The sequence below is a fragment of the Uloborus diversus genome, chromosome 5, assembly GCF_026930045.1.
Source record: "Uloborus diversus isolate 005 chromosome 5, Udiv.v.3.1, whole genome shotgun sequence".
NCBI classification, from domain to species: domain Eukaryota; kingdom Metazoa; phylum Arthropoda; class Arachnida; order Araneae; family Uloboridae; genus Uloborus; species Uloborus diversus.
Window position 1 is genome coordinate 107,593,823 of NC_072735.1, and position 20,813 is coordinate 107,614,635.

At 31.9% G+C, this 20,813-nt stretch overlaps 1 protein-coding gene across 9 annotated transcripts in view; it reads right to left on the reverse strand.

Moving 5' to 3' along the window:
- LOC129221970 (cordon-bleu protein-like 1) overlaps positions 1-20,813 on the reverse strand; it is a 373,733-nt gene that overhangs the window by 21,910 nt on the left and 331,010 nt on the right. For 7 of the 9 annotated variants that reach the window (XM_054856374.1, XM_054856378.1, XM_054856371.1 and 4 more), the window contains 3 exons: positions 6,127-6,346; positions 2,500-2,728; positions 1,033-1,151 (listed from right to left, as the gene is read on the reverse strand). In XM_054856374.1, the coding sequence (XP_054712349.1) occupies positions 1,033-1,151; positions 2,500-2,728; positions 6,127-6,346 (568 nt within the window). The remainder of the gene's footprint in view (positions 1-1,032; positions 1,152-2,499; positions 2,729-6,126; positions 6,347-20,813) is intronic. The other 2 variants (XM_054856373.1, XM_054856375.1) reach the window with 2 other exon arrangements.

The following is a 20,813-nucleotide window of genomic DNA, read 5'->3' on the forward strand; positions in this document are numbered from 1 at the left end:
ACTCCAGTAGGTAGCGTTCATTGTTGACCACTTTTTCGTTTCTTCATTCCCCTGAAATGAGTCTTATCAGTAAAACAGTTAAGTTACCGAATCGAGTTCATCCTCGTTACAATAAAGCCTTTCCTTACTTGTTAAGCGTTACCAAAATATATTATCAAATTATCATGCCGTGGCGCGAGTTTCATTGTTGAAACACGGGGGTTACTTGATCATCGGCTATTGGGGAATATGAGGATTATTTCAAGATTTTCAATATTTCTTTGAAAGCTTGCTATTCTCGTACATGTAGTACATACGGATTGCTGTGTTTGTCTTTGGAAACGACAGTGTTTACACTACACTGTTCATCAATTAGAAATGTTGTAAAAACAAAAAATGCTGTCAAAAAATAGGAATACAACGCGCATACATGAGTACACGCACAAATTGTGTGTAATAGATATGTCCTCTCTCAATTCTGAAAAACCAACGAACATTGAAAGAGATGCAGTGGCGAATACAAGGGGAGGGCCATGGGGGTCATGAACTCTCCCCCCCCCTAAACCGATGACAATAGTATCCGTCCACATTGTGTTCCACCACTTTATAAATAAAATGTAAACCTTTTTAGTAGTATTTCCAATACATTAATTATTTTCGAAAGTAAATATTTGAAATACTTCTTCTCTCCATTGCTTATGAAATTAATTTGTAACGCTTATGCCCTATTAGGTGCCTTATTCCTGTCCGATTTGCTGCTTTTTGTTGACACCGATGCAGGTTCAGAAATTTTTCTCACCTAAAACCGTTGGTTCGATTATAGGGGTGGGATGGAAGGATCATTCTTCAGAATGATTCTTCCTAAAATTTTAATCTCTGTTCGCCTCTGAAGAGATGAAATAACTGTGTATACGCAATCCTGCAGTTCTCGTTATTAAAAATAAATGAAAATATTTAATGCAGTAATCATAAAAAAGCAAATAGGTTGTAGGATAACTTTAAATTTCTATAGAGCACCAAAATATTGAATGTTATATACACTATAATACGTACATCTTTTTTCTTTCTTGAAAACAATCTTAATATACCCTTCTTTTTCTTTTCTTCTTCAATTCTTGGCCCTTGATAAACAAAGAAATTGGTAGAAGTGCTTCGAATACTATCCCTAAGACCTAAAATAGTACAATACGTCTGTAAGGATAACGGAGCTATATTTTCGTTTACATAAAAATATTCTCAAATTAAAAAATAATTGAAGCTTATAACGACGCATGAAAATTAAAATATGCAAAAAAATATTTATGTAAACATGAAAGGTATGTAATTAGTTGGGGGATGTGGGGAAAAGTGAAATAGTTTAGGTAACTTTCAAAATTTTAGATAACTTTTTCAAAACGAACAAATGGTATATTTGGTTTTAAAATTACATTACATAAAGAAGAACACTGTACTTAAAAATAAAACTTTCATTGAAACATTATTTTCATTTTAGACATTTATATCTTTAAAAAAAAATTTTTTTTTCATTGGGCAAAGTGAAAAATATTTTTTTTTCTAATGAAATATATTCTATTTAATCATTAAGAACAATTTGGTCGAATGAGTAGTTAAAATAATGAATAAATAACGGAACAGTAAAGGAATAAATAAATCAATATTAATACATGAGGAAAAAATAGATGAGCGAATAAATAAGTGAATGAAACCAGAAGTGATTCAATAAATGAATGAAAAAGTAAACAAAATGAACTATTTCACTTTGCCCCCTGTCCGGCAAATTATATTGAACATTAAAAATCAAAACATGCCTGGTATTAACTAAATAAGTACTGCACTGGACATCACTAGATCTGAATTAATACTTAAAATCTTAATTACAAAATCTGTATCATTTTATCTTACTAAAAATTATTTTTGATAAACTACAAAAGATTAGATTATGTGTATACAATTTTGAAAATGACTTGCATAATTGTATACTTTGATCTTTAGAGCTCTATATTTTTGATTGGAATCAACTACTGCAAAAGCACATATTTTTGGCGAGGCGTTAATTTTAAAGGTTCTCGCGAAGACGTCGTAATCGTGAAAATTTAGACTCGCGAAATATTTTCTTTTTGTGATTTATTTTTCAACTCTTGGTTCTGTTCTATAAAATTCGCGAAATTTTCAACTCGCAAAATCAAAGCTATTTTTTTCACAGAAATTTCGGCTTGCGAAAATAAATGTTTTAACAGATAAATGTGAAAGAACATACATGAAAAATTACCAGATAGGTGGCACTGCAAACTGTGCAAAGATTTTACCATTTCACTTTTCTCCGCTATTTCACTTTACCCCACATTACCCTACTTGCAAATGCACACTAAATGCAGACAACCAATAAAGAAATTACAATAACTTTGACTGCAGTGTAGGACATTTTTTAACAGTTGAATCGCTTAAGAAATATGTTTTTCGTTACAAGCCAAGTACAACAAAATTACTTCTGAAAAAGACGGATAAAAATCGGAGACTTACCGGAATTCGACATCAAACTGATTTCAGCGCATCCATATACTTCTAGAGTGGCGTTGAGGTCCAAGACAGTGTCGGGCTGAGCGGGGTGCACTAAGTGGTGAGTGCTGTGGTCGAGTTCTTTCTCGGAACAAATCTGGTTTTTGAGCTCTGCAAGGGTTATACGAGGACTGACTCTGAGCACCATTCGCTGATTATGAGGTAAGTTCACCTGCAACCTGAATGTTTGCTGCTGAAAACAAGCACATATATTACTTTCGGTATTTACAAACAGAGTCACTATGTAAACTACGAACCATTGCTCATATTCCCACGATATTATACGTATACAGTGAAAACAAAGAGACTGATTAATTAGAATTCGTAACAGAAATTAGTGGTTCGGCAATCGGCAACTATTTGTCCCTGATGCATCAACTTAAAACTTCTGTCTGGGTTTGTTTGCAGAAATGAACGTGACAATTTGAAAAAAAAAAAGAAAAGAACTCCGCGTGGATCGAAATTATCGCAATAAGAACGAGTACAGATACATCCAGGTGCATAAAACAAGATGCTGTGAAATGTATTAAACATATTTGAAAATCGATAATAAAATGAATTAATAAGAGGAATAAATCAAAAACAAGGTGACCCACGATGAGGTAGATCTACGTTGCAAAAGCTCTGCAATGTCGATCTACCTCCTAGTGGTGACCTCTGGGCAACGTGTAGAATGGCAAAATGATCTAAAAATATGGCATCCTATTTGCTAAGAGTCTATACTCTACACAGATGGTTCTAGGACCAGTGAATGAATTGATGTTGTAGCTAATGTCCATTGTAAGCTGTTCTCATTTCACTCTTCTGTTGGTGCTTACGTGGTGAAACTTCAGATATCCGGTTGGCCTCTTGTTTAGCTTCAGAACCGTTTTGAGCAATGTTCTAATGTGGGGAGTCTCAGATTCAAGAGCAGCTCTGCAGGCTATGAGTCTCTCTGTTCCTCTCGATCTAAAGGCATCGATGACTGTATTAACCTTATAAAACGGCAATCAGAGAATAACAAAACAAAAGTTCTGCAGTGCACCCCATTCCTCTGCGGAATTGAACGGAACGCGAGACCATATTTATCGAATCAGAGTGGTGGATACCCCCAGAATCTTCTTTATGTGACTCCAAACAGCCACTGACTTTGAACATTTAGAAAGTTATATTGTATTATCTCAATATGAGGACATTGTCAAAAAATATTGGAGAACTCTTGAACTAATGGCTTAAGCGCCAATGTTCGGCCAAAAAAAAAAAAGTCTTGGTATAGCTATGTCCATAATATTCCCGAGTGACCCAAAGATAAGTCAGCAGCAAAGCAACGACTTTTTTTTAGGTATGATTGTCTACAAAAGCACTCTTCCACAGATTCATCTTGCCATTTGATCCTTTTCTGTCTTCTGTGTGGCTTCCAAGAGGAAATGAACATGAGCCACTTTGTTTTTTGTTCCCAGATGGAAACGTTATTGAACACCAGACATACGATGGTAAAATGAGATGTTTTTCTTCTTTTTTTTCTTATGCACTTTGTTTTGTATTTTCGCTCTTCCTTTTACATCAGCTATCATTCTCTTGGCATTTAAAAAAAAAAAAAACTGCCAATGATTTTATAATAACAAATATAAAGGGAGCAAATAAAAAAAAATATTGAAGTAAAAAGAGCTTATTAAAAGTAACTTAGGTTAAATCAGCTTTAAACTTCCAAAATAACTGAAACATTTGCAAGGTGCAAAAGAATTTATATCTCAAACACGCCATGGAATTTTCAGCGACGCACGAGTTCGATGTTGGCTTGGTTCCAGCTCCAAGAATTTTTTTCCCTGTATGTGTTCCAAATAATCAAAAAATCACTTAAACAACAAGAAACATGCTTTTAAAAGTATCTTCTTTTCCCTGTTTTAGGTTTCGATTTCTCAAAAATAGTCATAAAGATTTTTTTTTTCAGCCGACTGTAGTGAAAACCAGGGTTTGATATTTTCGAAAATATCCGATATTTTGATGTATACCCGATACTTTCAATGATTACAAGCTAAAGTCTTCAAAATAGTAAATGCGTCCTCAAATCATTCTTTATTTTCCTATGTTAAAATTACAATATGGGTTGTAGACTTAAAATTAAGGTTTCTTTCATTATTTATATCTAATATTTATTTTACATTTATATCAATTTTAATAAAGTGAATTTAGCATTAGCTGTTCAACTCATTTTTTTCCTGTTAACTACTTTTACACAGTTATATGATTCAGAAATAAAAAAATATGCATTAGTCGGCGCACAGACATATTTTATTTTTTCTGACCAACGTTTAATATTTAACTATGCACTTTCAATATTAAAATTGTAACATTATTAATAATTGTACGAATATAAAATAAAAAAAGGAATATTATGTTACTTTGTTATATTAATGATGTATTAATACATCATAAAAATACAGTACATAACTTTTTGGTTATTTTTAATAATAAATGAACAATATTACTATGCTTAATATAATTTTTATATTGAAGATACCGTAGTTTAAAAAATATCGAAAATATCAAAATGACATATTCTCAACATAAATATCGGATATATGTCGGGATATATATCGACTGATATATATCGGCGAACCCTAGTGAAAACATGGAAAAAATTCATGGATGTGTTTGTATAGCAAAACAAACCTTTCACAAAATTGTTAGCATTAATCAATCAAAAAAAAAAAAAAAAAAAACTTAAAGGATAAAATTTCTTTCTTACACCATTTTTATGTAGTTGATTTCATTTTCGACTAATGATTCCTATGTATTTGTGTTAATTGCCTTTTATTCTCTCAAAAAGAGAAGAAAAAATTCTTAAAAAGAAAAGAATAACGCAAGAAAAAGCAAACCCTGGCGAATATTTTTGGGTAAAACCCAGACATTAGATGATGTGCTAAGGGCTCTTTGCTATGCGACACGTTCTTTACACTGTCGATTTCAGCACATAAACGTTGATGCATATTCGATGGCATTACATTACGTTCAAATCAGAAAGAAAATAATATGTAAAAAAACATATGAGAGAGAAAATACATTATAGTAAATACTATTACAACACTATCATCTGCCTGTGGATCCGCATCAGAGGCAGTTGATGGTATCGAATTGTATTTATGGAGGTTACATTCAGAGCCAGAGTTCAGTTTGATGTAGAGTTAATAGATAAATATGGATCAATTGCATTCCTTTTTATTACAATCATCAGTATTTTTCTCTCCTTACGTAGAAGTTTCACGGGCACAATTTGACTATTCCAAAACATATTATCATTATACATCATTATTTTTAACCCCTGACGTTTACGTCAGGTTTTAAATGGGGGATTATACAGTGGCGGACAAAAAAAAAACCATTCTTTGCAAAACTTTATATTAAATTTCTCGATAAATAAAAAAACAAGCGTTTTGTAACTTTTCGATAATGACCCCTTGCAGAACCGGAAATTGGTTTGCTCTTAGTTCCGGACATCCTTTGGCACACAAGAAAGCTAGGAGGCAAATGATGTAATTGGACAATATGGCAATTAGCAATAAACGTCTGCAAATATGCAATTGAAAGTAAATAAAAGGATTTACACCATACCTCAAAAGGTTGATTGGCAAGCTTTGGCATTCTTTTCACAGGTTGCTCTAGGGTTGACTTAGGAACTATGTACACTGTATTAGCATCTAAAGAGCCAATAGGTGTATTAGGCTTGTAGTGAACACTACGCTCATCTTTGGAAATGACGTTGATGATGTGATCACTTGGGGGTATTTTGTTAGAAGTTGTGGCTTGAACTAGTAAGTCCATCATAGGAGTCCTGTGGAAAAAAAGGAAATCACCTCAGCACAAAATCAATAATTTAATGAACTATGAACAGATCCTTAGTTTTATTTAAATGTGCATTCCTAATGTAACATGAGACAATAATATCTTGAAGAGTACATAAAATACACCGATTAAAAAAAAAAAAAACTCTTGAAGAGTATCAAATTTCGCTGGGCTCTGACGTAAAAGTTGGAAAGAGCCAGAAAATAATGATGAAATCTGACTCTCACTTTCTGTAAAACTGATATTTGTTACATTGGGTGTGTTGTTGCTCCAAAGTGCAGACTTATGTTGCTAATTATTACTTCCATCACTAGTTTAAATAATTCAACCACTTCTAAGAGTAACATTTGAACTGATTACCAGATAGATAAATCAACGCTTTTAGCTCTTTAGTTTTATTGCTTTCCATAAATTGATTCATTATTATACTGATTTCGCATCAATAAATTTCTGATAACCACCGTTCTTCTCTTTCTAAATAGTCAATGAATTTCATTTTATTCCATGTTTTTATAAATAAGTTATGTCAAAGTCTTTAAAAGTTTTCCATTTACCCTTCGGAAAACAAAATAAAATTATTTTGGCAACATTTGATTTCGCTTTGAGTAACGCAAGTCCCTATCTGCTGTTAAGTTTAGTTTGTCGAATGCTGTGTCACTCTAACCCTAACTGCAGCTAAAAAGATAAATTACTTAGATCTAATGTTATGATTTAAGACCTATCTTTTACCAGTTTTTTGAACTTGTTGTCTAGTTTAGCAAAAAATTATCATTCAAAGAGAACATCAGGAAGCTGGGAATTTGCTTCATGAAAATCAACGGTTTTTCGACTGTAGATACATATACATACATCAGCAAGTGTCAAAGTTCATAACCTAATAATATCAGTTTCATTCATGACTACAATTAATTTAACCTCTAAATACACAGGAATGTTTTAGGACAGTAAAAAATAGAAAAATATATAAGATTTACAGTACCATGTCAGAGTATACCGCTTTAAAGGTTCCACGAAACATATCCGTGGCGTTGAACATTTTTGCTCATCTGACTGAGCGAAAAAAAATGTATCAACACCCTCTTGCTGATAAGAATTTATCATATGTTTTTTGACGATAGGAAAGCCTGGAAATCTATTTATTCAGGATACTTGATTACAGGCCACCAATGTCGCTATCTGGCAAAAGTGTAGTAGACGATTTAATAGAAAAACTTCGTGAGCTCGCCGTGAAAAAAAAAAAAAAAAAAGAAACTCATCGCTTTCTTATGGGACCCATTTTATCAAAGTACTATGTCCAATGGGTCATGAACCAGCATTTGTTTATTTTGAATTAATATTTCTACGGGTATAATGCTACAAATATTGCTAAAAAAAGATACTAAACAAAATCCTTATTTTTACATACAAAAAGCGCATAGATTCTGCTATTTGTATCAAGTAACGCCCCTCGTAAAAAAAATTAAAAAAAAAACTGTCCCAGAAAAAAAAAGGCTTAACAGAACTGTTTCTACTCGTATGCGTCATACATTTATTTTTTTCCCCAACCGTGTATTTTCACCCTAACCTCCCTCCCCCTACATACACAAAACACTTATTTTACAATGAAGCAACATAACAATTAATAAAAATTAATCTGCTTTAAAAAAAATCGCTCGTTCATACTGTTGCTGAATGTCTAACAAACAGTACTTTTTAGTGTCAAAACAAGCTTGAGTTGCAGGAAAAAGGGGATGGAGGAAAAGCTTTTTTAGGGTAGACTTGCAAGATTTTTTAACAGCCTTTACAATGTGTGCTTCTTAAATGTTCGGTGATCTTAAATGTGCGGTTATAGCCAGTAGTATGTCTAGCTTACACCAAATTCATTTATTATTATTATTATTTTTTTTTTTTTTTTTTTGCAATCAACACTTGCTTTAGTTAATTCAGTTCAGTACAATATGAAAATTTCATTTTGTAGCGGGCTGCTTGGTTGTTCTCCATAACTATTTTTCACATGTTACGAACGATTTGTTTGTATTACTGATTAATTTTCGTTAAGTCTTATGTAGCGGACATTGTGGAATAGTCTTCACGTATCTAGCGGGAGGATTCGGTACAACCCCCCCCCCTCCCGGCTGAGCTAAAAATCTACAATAAAAATATATATGATGCGTATCTACAATAATTACTGTAAAAGATCTTTTGCGGCACAGGTTTTTTCCCTGACTGTTTACAGTTCTTGTTAGAGGAATCACTTTCTAAAAGCTTTCATTCTTGCAGTTAGTGGACTGTTCGCGCTTCTGATACTTAAAAGACAGCGGTTAGTAATTTTTCATCAAAACCGCACTACCAAACGTTTATTTTAATAGTTTTTATTAACTATTTCATTTGATAATGTGTTACTTTGTGGCAATATGTGTTATTGGCTACATTCCCTTCATCTACTTTTGCTTAAACATGTATGAAAAATAAGTACAAAAGAATCAAATAATAGAAAATTACCATGCAATTTTAAATGATGATATAGTTGCAATGAAAAGTAATCAAGAAAGGGGATTCTAATGAAACGTTAATGAAAACAAACAAAAGTTATGCTATAAATTGTCTAAATGTACTCATTTAATACAGCATTCAAACTCTTACCAAAAAAAAAAAAATCGCATTAAGAGCTCAGGCGGCGGCTCAATCATTAATAATCTTTCGGGAAACAATAAATAGCAACACTAACAAAAATAGAACAAAAATTGGACTTGACTATAAATATGGAAAAAAAAATCATCAAATCGTCGCCAAGAGTATAAAGAACGCGGTGGCCAAAGATTAAAAAAACATATACCAAAGGAAAGTTAAGGCGCGAATTCAGTTGCAAAGTTACAAACGCCACTTGGCTTTTTGCCGGCTAAAAATGGATCATGTACCGGGAGGGTATCGCGTGGAGGGGGGGGGGGAGTGTAGGATGTATCCAGGGAACGGGGTCACCAATGGAAGGGGGCTCCGAGTTTGGAAGGAAAAAAAAAATGGAGGTCCACCCCCATGTTTTGTCCCTCCCCCTTCATATATACCTCGTTATCGTTTTCGATCGTCCAGATGAAAGCGAAAGAGCATGAAGTCAAAAAACAAACAAGGAATGGAGGAAAATAAAAATTGAAAATCGATCCCGCGCGCAAAAAAAAAAAAAAAAAAAAAAAAGGCGGATAATAAAAAGTTAATAAGTCGATAGCAGGAGAGCGTGACGTTTTTAAACATTACATGAAAATTTTAGCGAATACATATGTTGTCAGCCAATAACACAGGTTTGAGATAAATAAAAAGCTCGGATTCCGCGGACGAAAATTAATTTTGGTTGTCTGTCGGAGCATCGGTGAATTAAACAAAGAGTAATTAAGAATTAATTAAGAAGCATTACGATGGTGATTTGATTTATTCGACGACGATATAATTCATTCATTTTTTGTGTTCGAGACAGACGGAAAACGTGATAATTGTTTAGTAAGGATTTCTGTGATGCAAATATTGAAGTTTCTATGTAGTGGTTTGGTAAAGTTTTTTTTTTTTTTGAGAATTTTCCTCAGTTTGAATGTGAATAGAATGCCGAGTTATTTTCTGAAATCGAGCGTTAATTCATTTAAATATTTAAAGATGAATATTTCGTCTTATTGCTAAGGAATTTTTGCTCAGAATTTGGAGAAAAAATTATTAGTATTCACTCGGATGGATATTGCTTTATGTTGAAAGAGAGATTTTTGTGATTTGAAAACTAAAGAAGATTTTACAGTAAACTAGCAAAACAAGAAGAAAAAGGCCAAAATAATTGAAAGTATTCGAATTTTTGTAATATTGTACTGAGAGCTCTCTCAAAAATAATGAAATTGAATTGTATTCAAACTAACAATATGACGGCTACAAAAGATGACCTAAGCGAACATGAAGCAAAATATTAAATTGATAAAATAATTTGCATCTCAGAGCAGGGAAAAGCCGCCCAATATGACGGTACCTTGAAATGTTTTTACGTTCAACATTTTTTCTCAATTATGTTAGTTATAAGTGACAAACAAAAGGTATCTCATATTTGGTGCTTTTATCCTAGAAGAAATTTTGGGTCAAGTGGTTGCTCTGCATTAGTAGTTTCATTTAGGGATGAGTCGTTCTTGAACGAACGGGTCAAAAAGAACGAATCCTTAAAATGAACGGATCCGTTCGTTCATCTAAAAAACGGACAACCGTTCTTTATGAACGGTGAGCAGTTTGGAACATTGTATTGATGCACTTGTGATAAAATCACATTTCCTTCTTCTTTCTATTTTTAGTTATTGCGACGTTTGCATCTGCTCATTTTTTAACAATTTTGAGTTACGTGGCTTCAGGCTCGATTTGAAAGACAAACAGCAGCTTTAATATACCATCGAATTCTCTATTTTTTACTATTCACAAGGAATAAAAAATTTTTTTTAACAGAAATAAGAAAATACACTATAAAAGTATAAACGATGAAAAATTTTTTACGAAAAAAATACACAATAAGGTGAGATATAACAAGCTATTATTTGAAAATATAAAAGGCAAATTTCGTAAGTTTCTTGTTAAAACAAAGTTAGATTACATTTGGCGTAACTATTTTTTTTTCAACTTAAAAATGCTTCTAAGTTGTAGTAAAAAGACTCAACAAAACGCGTAGAATAGTATGAAGGATGAAAACCTTCAAATTTTATTTGTAGGAGTCGCGGTTTAAATAATGGTTACAGCATTCAAATTGTTTTCTGAACTTTTAATTTTTTCTTGAACCGAAACGGAAAATTCTCTTTGGCATATCGTATTACACTATAAACTCAACTCCAAATCTTACTGAATTTAATTTGCAATTTGAATATAATAAAAATTTGAAATTATCAGAGGAAAATAACTTACGATAAAATACCAAATTGAAATTAATAAAATTAAAAATTCAGCATTCATTCTTCACCATTTTGAAATTATACAAATATATGATTCGTACACAAACTATTCACACCAACTTAATAAATACACACATCGTTAAATTATTAACTTAACATTCGCAATTGAAGTCACACAATTTCAAAATAATAGGAAAAACTCACGTAATATCTGCCTTTAAAACCAACCTAAGCTCCAGGGTGTTAAGTTTAACTTAACACGAAACATAAATTTCTAATGAATGCGACGGTTTGTTCTAAGCAGGAAAAAAATATGAGAATCACGGAAGAAGAGAACCATGAATGTTATGATGAATATCATGAAAAGGTTTTCCTGTATATACCTGTACCGATATACAGGAAAACGGAACACAAAATAAAAAAATTGTAATATACCTTCGCCAATGAGATCTCCTGCTATTCTTCAAACAGCCAGAAATGATAAAAACACCAGAGCAAAATTATTTTACTAACGAACATCCTTTTCTTACTTATGTCAATAAAAAGAAAAAGAAAATCTGATGTGGTCACCACATGACTTTTCTGTAAGCTTATTAAATCACATGTATATTTTTTCAAAACCTAAGAATTCTGTTGGAATCTAAAAACCAAATCTTTCGCGATTGGAAAACAACAACGATTGAAACATTTTAACTTAATGCAATAAAGAAATAAAAGGACATTGAGATGCATGTGTCTCCTATAATCGCCAAGTGGCGCAAAATATTTTTGACTGATAGAGATGGATTGAAGGATATACCCAATGATTTGTGAAAAACGACGACGTTAATCTTAACTTGACACAACAACTGAATTAACTACCTGTTTGAAACATTCTATTGGAATGAAAAAAGAAAAAAAAAAAAAAAAAAGACGTGCACAGCTATGCGCAATACAGGTCCTAAATACAAAATGTCAAAACTCTCCGATAAACCATTTTTAAACTATGAGAGATACATATAAATGCACAAATGCATACATACATACATACATAAAGACATACATAAATAGACATACATAAATACATACATACATATATAAAGACATACATAGACATTCATAAATACATACATACATAAACATATAAAAATACATACATACATGTCAAACAGCCGATTTCAATCAAAATATATGCACAACTACACGTGAAAATTTATCTAACGGGGAAAAAAATCGTGAATGCAATACTGCTTTTTACTCTACAACCCCACAGCGATATCTACAAACACACAGCGTTTTAACAATAAATTCTTTGGAAAACGTTATATTTGCAGAAAGCTGAAAGAGTGTTATCACAATCAAAACAATCTTATGATATTGAAGCATAATAAACAATTATTTATGACAGGCAAGATAAGAAAGATAAAAGTGAACCTTAGGTAAAACTAAAAATGTAGAGCGGTGATCCTAAGATTCAAGTAAAAATGTGCTATAAAGGTTATTTTGTGTAGAACTATTTCAAATAAGCAGCAGAGTAACTGCTCTATTGGGTTTTTTAAACTAATTTTATGGTTATTTTATTTTTTGTTAATATAAAACTATATTATTTCTGCTATCGATATGATTTTTGCAAGCTTTCAAATACATTCTCTTTATGTTGAGATATTTTAAATTATTTTCGCCACTTTTGTTGATTTTTTAAATGTTTAAAAGTAAACTAAAGATCACACTACTTAATTTTACTAACAAAATTTCAATACACACAAAAATATACTGTTAAAGTACGAAAAAGTTTCAGGAAAAAAAACATTAAATTGAATTTCTATAAATGTTCTGTTGTATATATATCTACTAATTTTCCGTCTTTGGATTGTGCTTCTGAGTACTCAAGTTTCGGAGTTACTGGGGAGTGAGATCACAAGCGCTACTGAGAAACAAGATTCACATGCTCAACTCGAAAAGTTGCGTCGATACCGAAATATCGGCAGGGCTGTTGGATTTTAGCCGGACCAAAAAAGCCAATCGGCTTTTTTAGTTCTTTTTACGAAATATATATATTTTGAAATGTTTATTTAAATTTAATCAAAATGAAAATATGTTTGTATTCTAAATGCAATTACTAATGTATTAACACATGCGATGAAAGAAGACTAAAAATTAGGTAGTTGTTAAATGACTTTGTGCAGGCAGGACAAAATTAGAAATCTTTCTATTTTTCTTCCCCTCACTCATAAGTAATTGACTTCATCATTTTCCTTCAGTAAGATAGATGTATCTAGTGTATCTAGAAACGATTCTTCAAATTTACCACTTTACTGCAAGTTTCATTTAAGCACTCTATTATAAGGAAATTATCAATTTTCAATAAGAAATGGAATGTTTTTATCATATTGTTTACTTTGACTCTAATGTCATATAACTTATATATATATATATATATATATATATCAGGGTTGGAAAGGTTTTGAACACTATGGTAAAAACCACGGTAAAAACCCTGGTTTTTACCGTCCTGTCCAAAACCCTGGTGTCCAAAACTGTCCGAAAGTGTCCAAAACTATATTTTTAGAGAAATTGTATTTTGTGAGAAAAAATCAAAAACAGAATAAAATGCATCAAAGTAAAGTTTTATATTGAACATTTATTCAATGTGAACATCAACTTATTTATGTCTCTGATTTTAATCTAGTTACAGAAGTTGAATTCTTGATTAAAATTTAAATTTGTATGCATGAGTTTATTTTATTTATTTATTTATTGTTATTATTATTATTTTTTTAATAATGGTAACCAAATTTACTTATGCTTGTGCATGTGTGCAAATGAAAGCAGGGTTGGCAAGGTTTTTACCATCCGGTTAAAAACCTTTGTGTCCAAAAGGTCCAAAACTATTTTTTGAAAAACCATATTTTGTGAGAAAATATCAAAAACAGAACAAAATGTGTTAAAATTAAGTTTTTTTTTTTTGACTATTTAATATACTTATTTAATGTGAACATTCAAGCATAAATATATATATATATATATAGCTTATATATACAGCAGATTTTAATCTAGTTACGTAGAAATTTTTTTTTTTTTGTTTCCATAAACCAGATTTTTCGACATTTATGCACGTGTCGAAAGAAAGTAGTCAAAACATAGTGCAATAATTGACTTAAATGCAATAAATGACAATTTTTTGTAAATACAGAATGTATTATATTAAAATTATGAACTAAAAACAGAATAGCACAAGTTTTAAAATATAAGTTGTGTTTAATCATTAATTTCTTGTTCTTTAATCTATGATTTAAAAAATAATTTTCATTAAAACATCACGCAAAATTTATTTGCAAAAACCATTAAAAAAATGAAGCTTTTTAAAAATTATTGTACAATTTGATAACATTCCTTTGAGTTATAAATGTAACTGAAATTAGTTGTCTTGGTAGCAATGTGAATTTCCTTTCATGACTGTACCAACTGTTACAAAAGGAACTTTTAATGTGATAGAGTTATTGGCATTTTATTTTAAGTAAAATATTTTTTAAATGAACATTTTGGAGAAAAAGTATTATCAAATACTCATCAATTAAACCTCATTAATATTTATATTTATGCATTACAAATATTGTAGTAAATACAAATTGATTAGACCACACCCCTTTAGCTTTAGCATAGTTTTGGACAGTTTAAGACAATTTCGGACGGTAAAAACCACCTGTCCTGTCCTGAACCAGTTTTGGACAGTCCAAAACCGAACCCTGATATATATCTATATATAAAGGTGCTCATTTGTAGCAGCAGAAATCTAAAATGTGATTTTCAATGAATGCAGAATTTAGTTCCGTTTTACACAAATACACACCAAGATTGAACGAAACAACAACAATGAGGCATGAAAAATACAGTAAAACCTGTCTACAACGATACTGTTGGGACCTAAAAAAATATCGTAATAGACAGGTTATCGTTATAGACAGTTTGATTATTCATGCTGACATTTTGCTGGGGCAAAAGAAAAAAAATATTGTTATAGACAGGTTATCGTTATACACAGGTTTCACTGTAGCACATTGTTGCATACACGTGTTTTAGGGTTACAAAAAAGCCCTTTTCAATGCTAAAGACGACAGTTAAAGTGGACGATCGTCCAAAAATAGCGTACGGATTTTACCAAATGCTTTAAAACGATTTACAGTTTCTGTGTATGTATTCCTTTTATCATTTTATTTTCAGTAAAGGTTGTCGTTTTTATTACTTAAATTGACATTGATTACATTATTAAAATATACAGAAGGCATTAATATAAATAGTAATTTAATTAATTAAAAACGCTAGAAAAGACCGGCTTTTTTAAAAAAAAGACTGGTCTTTGTTAAAAAGAAAAAAAAAAGTCGGCCGGTCTGGCTTTTTTCTTTTTTTTAAAAAGAAAAAGCAGGTTTTTGGCCGCCCTGATTATCGGGGGATCAGTTACTGCTTTAGAAACATAAGTCATTCATTTATCACATTGTTATTTTTCAATACAATCAAATAGGACTACACATTATAAAAGTTCAACAAAGGATGTTAACACATATTAAACATTCTGCTCACGATGGATGCTTAGTGCACAGTTCATGAATTGTTCGAATCGTGTACTGTATCTGTCTCCGCAATTAGAAGATGGGTTTCGTCATTCGAACGAAACGTGCCATTGTAAGTATGAATGAAAAGAAAAAGCGACTAATAAAATGCCAAATGCTGATGATGTTCATAATTAATAACACCGATACTTATTCTACTCTCGTACTTCAGAACAAGCAAAGAATACGAGAATCCGTGAACGTCAATCGTGACTACGAATTAGAACGGCAAAGAAATTACTGTTTGCGAACATAGAAAATACCCTTCTCGAGCGTTTTCTTCCATTTTTTTTTCTCGAGGAAAAGAAAGTTAGTACATAAACAAATTCGTAACGTTTTATGGCCGGGGCTATAACTCAGCACTAGACAAAGGCAAATATTCTCGCAGCCATAAAAGCGGTGTTGTGACACAAAATATGTCCGATTCAATGGCGATCGAACAATGAACTTGGCCGAAAGGTATGCAGATGACTAAACCAGTCGCGAAGAAAGGTAGCTAAGAATATACCGCAGTCGATCCTTGAGAGAATTCACAAAATTATCGTTTTACCTGAATTAATGTGGTTTAGACCTTTTTCTTTTGCATCCTGGAAAAACTGCAACATTTAAACGAAATAAAAATATTCATAGAACTTGATAGCAAAGCCTAAATCATAGAAGAGTACAATTGCTCCGATTGATAGAAAAAGTGAACAAAACACGTTTTCTAATGCCCACATTACAGTAAATCATCGATTATTCGAACCTCTTTCCTCCGTAACTCTCGGTTAAAAGAAATTCAACTGCTAAGCCCCTAGGCAACATCCCTACCTCCCTTTTAATTTCTTCTTTTACGCGAAACTTTCATTAACCCAGATTCATCTTTGAAGCAACTCTGCAGCTCGTGCGTGTTTTGAAGAATATTTTGTTTGGCTAGCTCAACAAAATGATTACGACACATCTGAGCTGCTTCAATAAAATAGATACCATGACAGAGCTACAAAGGAGAAAAAATTGAAACTGCAATAAACCAAACTTAACTTCAAAACTTCTTTTACGCATTACAAAATTCAAGTTCAATTAACTATAATTTCTGTGTGTTAAAGTATTCTTATTTTTATTTTGCTGTGCAACTTTTAATCATAAGCAATAAGAAACGTAATGCGTTACTGTGCATTATCTCAACATTTAACTCTTCTTGATTATCTGAAAATTTTGGTTATCCGAAGGCAGTTGGTCCTGATTACTTCGGAAATTCGAAGTTCTTAAGCGTCGACTTATTCCTTCTCTTTATCTGTTATTATCATCATAACGGGAACAGCCGTAATTTCTTCTGAGATTGGGCAATGTACTACTTTGAGTTTTTTTCAGTCGACAGATGATCATTTACAGCTTGAATCAACATGCACAACTCACAAACTTTGTCGTATTACCACCTCTGGGACATACAGTCAATTGCAATGAGAATGACTATTCAGTATAAAATATTTGAGGAAGTGATTCCAATTACGATTGCAAACATACTTTTAAATATTCTACTGTCACCATATCAACCTTGAAATAAATACATATGATTGAATACCCTTCTTCAACTCCCGTTATATGCAAGAAGACGAATATTTCCTTGATAAGTGCTTTTGATTTAACCATTTTTCATTTATTGTAATGTTACAAACCATTAGTCTTTCAAGGGATTCAAGAAGTTTAAACTTAGCTTACAAGTTCTATGTGAAATACAACGGGTATATGAAAAGAATTGGAAATTTAAATTTTTAAAAGGTTAACCAAAAGCAAAGAGAATTGTAAAATGATTTTCTCAGTTTGAGAAATATTCATTTTCAACCATGCTATAACCCGTCGGTAGAAAAATGACTTACTCTGTCTTCGACAATTTCACAGCCTTCGACACCATCTCCTTTACCCCCAAATCCGTTCGACTCCGAAAGCACTGGCAGAGTTGCGGAAAAATGACCGACTCCAACTGTTGATCATGACTCCAACTTATGGTCATGGATAGGACATGTTCTCCCGTGGGCCCCTGATGGCAAGAGGAAGCGCGGACGTCCCAAACTAACCTGGCGTCAGATGCCATACAAGAAAGAAATGCCTTTGGTTGGTCAAGCTAGGGGGAGTGCCAGGGAGGCGGCATTAAAGCGGTCGGGATGGAATGCCACGCTAGCGGTCTCATGCGCCACTAGGCGCTAAGAGAATCAAGTCAACTCTTTAAATTTCAACTCTGGACTCCGACTCCTTTACCCCAAAATCAATCCGACTCCGACTCTGCAGCCCTGGTTATAACTCTATTGCATACTTTTTATACAAACTAACTTTTCATACTCATACAAAAACGAGAAACGCTCTTTGAGTATGTATGACAGCTTCAGTATTTCGCAACCAGCAAAACGCTTTCACATTGTCCCGTCTTTCATGTTTAAGCCATCAAGCGAATGCATTTAAATTTACTTACGCAAAACAATCAAAAATTGTCTCATGAAATAATACGTGTATAACGTTCACGCAAATACAATCGGGAATAAAATAACTGAAAACTTTTGCAGCAGTGTTTTCTTCTATTGACTCGGTTAGAGCTGCATAAAGAACAGACTTCGCTCATTTTTAAACCTTTTAGAATGTATCCTTGATGACATACGTGTTCCCCAAAATCAAAATTTGTTTCATACATATCGAATACAAATCATCAAAGTTAAATTATTTTCTTCATTTGAATGAGACACAAGAAATGTTAATATTAGAGAAATAACAGAGTTTTTTAAAAATTACTAAGCACTTTACAAAAGGATAAAATATTTTTTTCTGGGTCAGAAAGAAAAATTTAAACATTAATGTAGTTTTAAATCCATTTAAGAAAATGACACCACAAACGAAGAAAAGTGCGGCTCAAATCATTTCAAACCAAACTTTCCCATTAAGAAAATATGCATGTTTCAACACTCAAATTTATGATTATAATGATAAGAAGACGTGAGTCGCTCGCACTTTTTTTTTTGTTTGTGATGTCATTTTCTTGGAATAATTGAAAATTGCAGGAATGCATAAATTGTCCCTTCTGTCCCAGAACAGTTAGTTTGAGCTTTTGAGTGCATTATGAAAAGTGTTTAGTATTTTTTTTTAATCTGTTATTATTTGTTTTTTCCAGACGACGTTTGCGCTGAGCTCTTTAGTTTTGCCCATCCTGATCGAAACAATGATTAAAATATTTAATGAATTTTAGCTAGTACTTTTAAAAACATTTTTTAGCGTTAAGTTGTACCTTAAGATCAAACAAATCATTTAGTAAAATTCCGAAGTCTCTATGTGGACTAGTTGCTGAGACATAAGCAAAAGCAGGCCTCAGCATTTCCGTCACAAACATAGCAAGTATATGAAAATTACTTTCTTAAAAAAAGTTATTGTTTAAAAAAATACGTTTAAAAAATAATAACACCACAAACTTCCAAATTCTATCACAAAGCTTATGGTCCTCTACGGGTTAAAGTCATCCAACACGAATTCCATGTTACTAATCTACAAAGGCCAAACACAATTGGGAAAGGCATTAAACTTTCAGCTTTAGTAGCAATATTGGACATCCAGCAGAACATTTAATGGCGTCTTTTTCTGTTAATTATTCTGGCGCAAGTCGTTAATTAAGTGTGTGCGCTATCCCTTCAACTGTTAAAGCTGAATCGACTTCATTATCGGATCCTGAGCACGGAACAAGAAAGCACACAGATAAGGCAATCTATGGCTTTCAAACGCTGAATCAAACTGGAGTATCTCTTAACAAAGAGCCATTAAAAGCGAAATGGGATTTGGTATTTAAAGCCTTTCAGGAATCGGAAACAGCATTCGTTTTGTAAATGCCCATTCTTGCAATACATAACTCTCTCTGTATAAAGAAAGAAAGTATAAGAGAACTTATACAGAAAGGAATACAACTAAAATCCATATACAATGAAGTGTCGTTAAAACGAATACCAATAAAACGACATGTCCATTTCAAGAAAATAAATTTTCAGTCCAGATTTTAATTTCCAATACGTTACTTCAATTCAGGTTTCATTGATTTAAATCAGCGTGATTTAAATCATGATTTGAATCAAGTAATTAAAAAAAAATGAATTCAAATCAGTTGATTTTATTTTTATAAAATTATTTGTGCATTTTTTGAATGTATTGCTCTAAATTTAACTACACTGCCTGCATTATACTATATCTCAACATCAACAGGGAAAACTACATAGGTCCCTCTTTCTGTGTGTGTAACAGATTTCCACTCTTTCAATATTGCTTTTACTCCAAAATTACAGTTCAGAACAAAATAAAAATTTGTAGTTTTTCTTATACACCATGCGTAATCTAGTTAAGAAAAGTAATTGTTCAACATATTATTTTACACTAAAAACGTACATGATGGTGGAAAGTTTATCTTTAAGCAAAGCATAAAACAAAATCACATCTTATCTAAGCATTATAACGGATTTATAAATTTTTAAAAATGTATTGAATAATTAGAGAACTTTTCTTAATTTTAAAAGTAAGCTGAATGGATTCATCTATTGTATGAAGAATATTATGTTTAGAAATGTAAAGTAATTAATAACTACAAGTTTCAGAAGATTTTAAAAAAATCCGACTTCTTTGATTAAAATAAAAAAATCACGTAGCCTGCTTAAAATTCATAACAACGAAATTCCCGTTACATCGAATAAAATTTGTAGTCCCTTCAAGTTCGTTTGTAACGGCATTTCACTGTACTCAAAGCAATATGTAATTAAACGGTATTGTTGTCACAAAACAGTCCATATTATTACAATGATTCGTTAAGAAATGAACATCATATTCATGCAATCTAAATAAAGTTGCTGCTAGTGCTGTTTTTGGAAGAAATATGCTGAAAAAGGTTTATGAGTTATTACGGATTGCATACACATTCTATAACTTTCTTTTATATATTAAATACTTTTCCAGTATTTCAATAAAAATTCCAGAATGAAAAAAAAAAAAAAAAAAAAAA